The following is a 6,330-nucleotide window of genomic DNA, read 5'->3' on the forward strand; positions in this document are numbered from 1 at the left end:
ACCTATCTGAGTTTGCACTTCTAGCCACCTTTTGGTCACGTAGGCCATTTTGCAAAAATAATCTCAATCATGTCTTGCATATGTCCAATAGGAAGTGTTATTGTCTCGCACAGTGTCCTAAGTTTTTAACTCTATATGGTCTTATCTTTCTCATACAGGTATGGATCCACTTACCAGATCTTGAGCATGACAGATACCCCAGGACCATCCCAGCTAGGACCGTCGCATTCGGGAGCTTGTTTGAGGATACTTTTTATGTTTTGAATCTGTCATTCATGTTGTCTTTTACTTTAGTCTTATCCAATAGTATTTAGTCTTTTAGATGGTGTTAGAGTCTGTCGTAGTCAAGTTGAGTTTGTTGAGTTATTTTGTTACCCTATTACCTATTTTGTATTTTTGAAATTTTTTTAGATTTTTTCCATTACTTTTCCAGAAGTACGCTTGGTCCGATTCAAGTGAAACCTGATATGTACGCAATCTACATCAGGTTCGATCGAATTATTTTTAAATTAAAAAAGAAAAAGAAAAAGAAAAAGAAAAAGAAAAGATGAAGTTATGGGATGTGAGAAATGAGAGGGAAGAAAAGAGTGATAATCAGAAAGAAAAAGAGAGGAAAGAAAAAGAGCAAACCAAGGAGTGTTAAAGAGGAAAGAAAAGAGGAAGGCTAGAACAAGAAATTGGGATGATGCCTTATGACCTTCGTACCTTCAAAGTCATTTTAGAACCGTTAACAGTGACTAGGTGCATCACACATAATGTGAGATTATCTTATGTTAAATGCCCTAACGCTAACGTGATGACTTCATTTTGTTCTTCTTTGTTATCTTTATTATAGCAGAAGTGTGGTTGGTTTGTGGTTCCTAAACTGGTAACTCCTCCCTACAACTTAAAGTCGAAAGGCAATGGTAGACAACAACGAAATTGAGTTGGTTGATACTGGTGCTCAAAAGCAATTGTTTGAATGAGACACTGGGTTGGTTGAAGAGGTAAGGATGTTAAGACAATACATGACGGACATGTATCAGGCTTGGATCACTGGTAAGGCTCCACCCCCGCCACCACCTAGCTTACTAGATGCCACCCCTACCCAAGCCCCGGTCATAGTGTCAGATGATCCACCATATTCTCCATATTTTCCCGCTTATCATAGCTTTCCTAACTTCCCTAGTAGCTCCATTTTTCGTCCTCCAATTATATTTCTCAGAAATAACCCTCCTATCATATCCACTATCCCACTATCACAACTTCTCGACAACCTTTCTTTCATAGATCCATCTACGAATACCAGTTCAAACCGGAATTGGCCCACAACGTCACGGGCTCATACAATCCTGGAAGTGTTTGTCGTATTTTCAATAAATAAATTAAGATTAATATGATCAATTTCAATGGTAATTAATGTTAAAAGATAAATTTTTTAATATATGTAAAACAGCAAGAAAAAAAAATCAATTAAAGTGGAAGAAGAAAATAATATACTAGGCAATTAATCATTTTTTTCCCTCTCAAAGCAGTAGATCAATTCAAAAGGTCGAAAAAGGGGTACCTCAACCGTGAGCACACAAACCAACACCGACGTATCTTACCTTGGTCCTCCCATTTGTGTGTCTCATGCATTAATTCATCCCCCATCTAGTTAATAATAATAACTCGTCTCTTTGAGTTTTTCCACATGTTCTCTTTTCTACTTCATCTTCTCCAAGAAAAATTCTCAAAATAGGAGACAAGATTCCAAATATTTTTGTTTAGGGAATACATGAATTTGTTCATGCATTTTACGATCGTATTCAGATACTATATATCATTCCCCAAGCGTAATGGCCGGTGTTGTCATGCTCAAGTCTAGGGGCGTTAATGGTTCGGCTTGGCCAGTTATTTTATAATTATTCTATTATGTATAATCAAAATTAGACTTTTCAATACCGTCTCAATCATGTCGGTTTCTCTTCGGTGTTGGTGCGGTTCGATTAATTTTCGGTATTTTTTTAAATGTCATGTAAAAGTCACTAGTAGAAGTAGAATGCAATAACATACGTACTTCTATAGGACTTAGCAAAGATCTCTGTACATTTTACTATTTAAAGGGCGATGAATTAAGAAAACATGAAAGATGGTCAGAGTATAGATCCTTCAACCACTCAACAACAACGTAAGAGAAACTAAGTAAAGCCAAAAAAAAAAAATATAAATCACACGAGGGAAAAGATATTAACCAGGGTGGGACTCAAGAATAAAGTCTATAGAAGATCAAAATATACAAAAGGATAAACCTAAATCATACGAAAGAAACATATTCAATACAGGGGCGGCCCGACGAGTTTGTGGCCTAAAGCCAAATTTTATGAGGGGCTTTAACTTTTTCTTTTTTAAAAAAAAAATTATTTATTTATTTGAAGTCTAATTTTTTTATATTTCTTAGATACAAAGTTATTAATAATTTTCTTAAAATCAATAAATTCTAATAAGTCTTTCTTAATTGACAATAAAGCTAATCCATTTAACCTTTATTGAGACGTTGTTGATCTTAGGTGAGATTTTATCAATTTTAAATTTGAATTTTTTTTGCTGAAACGACAGAAACAAGAGTTATTAACATTATTCCATAAGTATTATAGGCATTGGAATAAGAATCAAATTTTTTTATTTGACCAAGTGTATCAATTAAACTGTTATCTTCTAATTGTATTATTTTTCTTAATATTTTTAATTCTGAAAATAAATCTAAACCCTCAATATCGAATTGATTATTATGCTTTGAGGAACATTCAACTTTAAGGCAATATTTTTTCTAATTTTCATCATCTAGTGATCTTAATTTTTAGAGCTAAATAGAAAACCAAAAATATTTCCATATGCCTTGAATTGTTCAAATCTATTTTGAAGTGAAAAAAATAGTCTTGTCTACCATGTATAAAGTAATCAACCCCAAAGTACTCTTCGAAAGATTTTGAGATTATATTATCAACATTCTCATCAAATTGTTATTTCCTATATATCATAAGTTTCTTACGAAATTCAGGTCGATTTCATTTCAAGTGCAATTTTTTTTTGGCAGAAATCATATCAGTTGCAATTCCTTCTTCTCTATACTTGTTAAAGAATACTTGTTAAAGAAAGAACTCAAACTTTTTCACTTCACAAAACCTTTTTTAAAACTTAAACACAGCCTGTTAGGTGTAACAAAAAATGGGGCCCCAAAAAATTTGGGGCCTAAAGCAGTTGCTTTACTTGCTTAATTATGGAAGGGCCGCCCCTGATTCAATACATTGTAGTTTGCTACTCATAATCGCTAGAATATATACCTTTTGGCTTGCTAGAGAATATGCTGGAAATAGTTTAGCTTTAACGTGAGTAGCATAATAGGTTGGGATTAGGATTTGAGTTTAATTACTTGTTGACTTGTAATCGTGTTCATAATTCCAAGGCCTAAGGAGAAATTTAATCCTTTATTATTTTTAAACTTGATATATAAATATATTTTTCACATGCAACTATACTCGGTACGATTCAGTATTTTTTTCGATTTATTTTCATAAAATAAAAAATCTACCCTAACTATCAGTACGATTAAAAATTTATATAAAAACCTACAGTTTTGTTGAAAGAAACCTAAAAATTGGTTTGATACGAAACAGTTTGGTCAGTTTAGTCGATTTTAAATATCCATTGACACCCCTATGCTTAACCTCGACCATAATTTCCACGTCATCCTTCTAGCATTCTATAATTTGCCGACACCTGTCATTATTTAACTGCCTCACGTGGCGAGTGTATTTTTCAATAAAAAAATCCCCTATTAGAATATGAACTCTTATTGTTCCCTTTTGTCAAATTCATACTTCTTCTAAATATTTTAAAATTTAAATTTTCCAAAATCTTGGGAAAAGTCCATTAAGAACCCCTTTCTCCTTGTTCTAATTAACTTTATCTCTCTCTCTCTCTTCTGAATTTCCGTGTTGACTTCTCTCCTTTATCAATGTTCATCTTATAATTGCATGCACCTCCCTTTACTTCTCTTTACAAGTATATATATATAACAACCCTTCTCTTGTTTTTCCACAAAAATCATCACCAACATTTCAATTCCTTCAACCTCTTAAAAACTCCACTTTATTACCATTAAAACTCTGTTGACTTGGTATAGAATCGTGTAGTCGTCGGTTTTATCACTAGAATACCTATGAGATAGTGGTCAACCTATCGAATGCCTTCTTTTTTACTTTTTCGAGAAGCCCTTTTACGATATTCTTTTCCTTCTCCCCTAAAAAAAACTCTGGTCCATTACTTGAAAAGATACGCAATATTATCTCTTAGCCTTTTCTTGAAATCTATTGATCAGCTAATTCAGATTCGTGTTGAGTAAGTTCACTAAGGAAATAAATTGTACTATACCAATAAGTTCTTCATTCCTAAAGGTTCGAACCTGAAACCTCTTGACGGTGAAACTAAAAAAGATGACAGAAGTTGAAGTTCCTAACTATTTTCTTTGCCCAATCTCAATGCAACTGATGAGGGATCCAGTCACAACATCAAGTGGAATAACCTATGATAGAGAAAACATAGAGAAATGGTTAATCAAATTCAAGAACACAACTTGTCCAGTCACAAAACAAGAGTTGTTGACTATTGATCTTACCCCTAACCACACTCTCCGCCGTCTGATCCAATCTTGGTGCATCATGAATTCTTCAAATGGTATTGAGCCAATTCCAAATCCAAAGCCTCAAGTAACAAAAATCCATGTTTTAAAACTCCTTAAACAAGCTATGGAATCCCAAGAAATGCAACTTTCTTGCTTGAGGAAACTTAGATCCATTGCCCATTCAAGTGAGAGCAACAAGAAGTGTTTAGAATCAGTTTGGGTTATAGATTTCTTAGCTTCAATTATAAAGAAGAAAGATATGGCTTTTGTTGAAGATTCAAAGCATGTGTCATCTGACATCGTTTCGCGAAAAATTCTGCATACGTCACTGGAGTTCACTGAGGCAAGTGATGAAGCATTGGATATTCTCTTCAATCTTAATCCCTCTAATGAAGATTTAAAAAAGATCATCTCTCAAGATGAACTTTTCTTGGATTCTTTATTGCATTTCTTGAAATGTGGGAATTACCAATCTCGAGCCTATGCAATAACCCTATTAAAATCAGCTCTCAATGTAGCTGATCCAGGGTTTTTAATTGGTGTAAAACAAGAATATTTTAAAGAAATATTATCTGTTTTGAAAATCAAAATATCACAACAAGCTACCAAGGCTGCACTTAAATTACTAGTGGAACTTTGTCCATGGGGGAGAAATAGAATCAAAGCAATTGAAGTTGGAGCAGTTTCAACCCTAATTGAGCTACTTCTTGACACAAATGAAAGAAGATCATGTGAATTGATCTTAGCAATTCTACACCAACTTTGCAGCTGCGCCGAGGGCCGAGCTGAGTTATCGAGCCATGGGGCTGGAGTCGCCATTGTTTCCAAGAAAATTCTTAGGGTTTCTCAAGTGGCAAGTGATAGAGCAGTGCGGATTCTTTCTTCTATTTCGAAATTTTCGGCGAATTCTAGGGTTCTTCAAGAAATGTTGCAAGTGGGAGTTGTGTCAAAGTTGTGTTTGGTGCTTCAAGTGAATAGTAGTTTAAAGACCAAGGATAGAGCTCAAGAAGTTCTTAGGTTACATTCTAGGGTTTGGAGAGATTCTTCTTGTATTCCTCCTTATTTGCTCTCTTCTTATCCTTCATAAAAGAAAATTGATTTTGTTTTGGCCTTTTCATGTTTGGATGGATCAATTGAACTTGTATATATTGATGGTGAAATTTTGTTGTTACACTCCCTATGTAATATAGCTAGTTATGACAAGTTATTACTTCATCTTTTAGATCTTCGGTCGCCTAACGAGTTATAACGCTAGTCGCTACTCCCATTGGGGCTAAGAAGTAAGCCCCACAATCCAAAGCAGCGAAGAACAAATAAAATTTGCTACAAAAGCCGGCCAAAATGGATATTTTTACGTATGAGAACATAGTAATGGAGAATGTAATAGCCAAAGTAGGATTCGTTTTGGCTAGGATTCTACTTATATTATGAACAGTATATGTATAGAAATTAAAATCTGTCTTTGTCATGTATATAATTGACAGAGATTTCAAGATGTAACCTTTGACCATAAATGATAGAGTTAATTAGCCTCACAAAACAACAAACATATGAACGAAAAGTTGTTTTGATCTGTTGAGCTTCTTGAGATGATTTTTGTTTTCTGTCTACTATTTTACTCTTACTCCCTCCATCCTAAAATAAGTATCTCTTCTTACTCTTCGAGAATCAATTTAACTAATTATTGG

At 34.0% G+C, this 6,330-nt stretch overlaps 1 protein-coding gene across 1 annotated transcript; it reads left to right on the forward strand.

The window, feature by feature from the left end:
• Positions 1 to 3,955: 3,955 nt before the first annotated feature.
• LOC109221197 (E3 ubiquitin-protein ligase PUB23-like) lies at positions 3,956 to 5,834 on the forward strand. Its single transcript, XM_019385663.1, has one exon. The coding sequence runs from the start codon at positions 4,455 to 4,457 to the stop codon at positions 5,727 to 5,729; it is 1,275 nt and encodes a 424-aa protein (XP_019241208.1). The 5' UTR covers positions 3,956 to 4,454; the 3' UTR covers positions 5,730 to 5,834.
• The last annotated feature ends 496 nt before the right edge of the window (positions 5,835 to 6,330 follow it).

This window comes from Nicotiana attenuata, unplaced genomic scaffold (assembly GCF_001879085.1).
Source record: "Nicotiana attenuata strain UT unplaced genomic scaffold, NIATTr2, whole genome shotgun sequence".
In the NCBI taxonomy this organism is placed as follows: domain Eukaryota; kingdom Viridiplantae; phylum Streptophyta; class Magnoliopsida; order Solanales; family Solanaceae; genus Nicotiana; species Nicotiana attenuata.

Coding starts and splice junctions, on each gene's coding strand:
- LOC109221197 (XM_019385663.1), top strand. CDS start 4,455: ATGACAGAAGTTGAAGTTCCTAACTATTTTCTTTGCCCAATCTCAATG.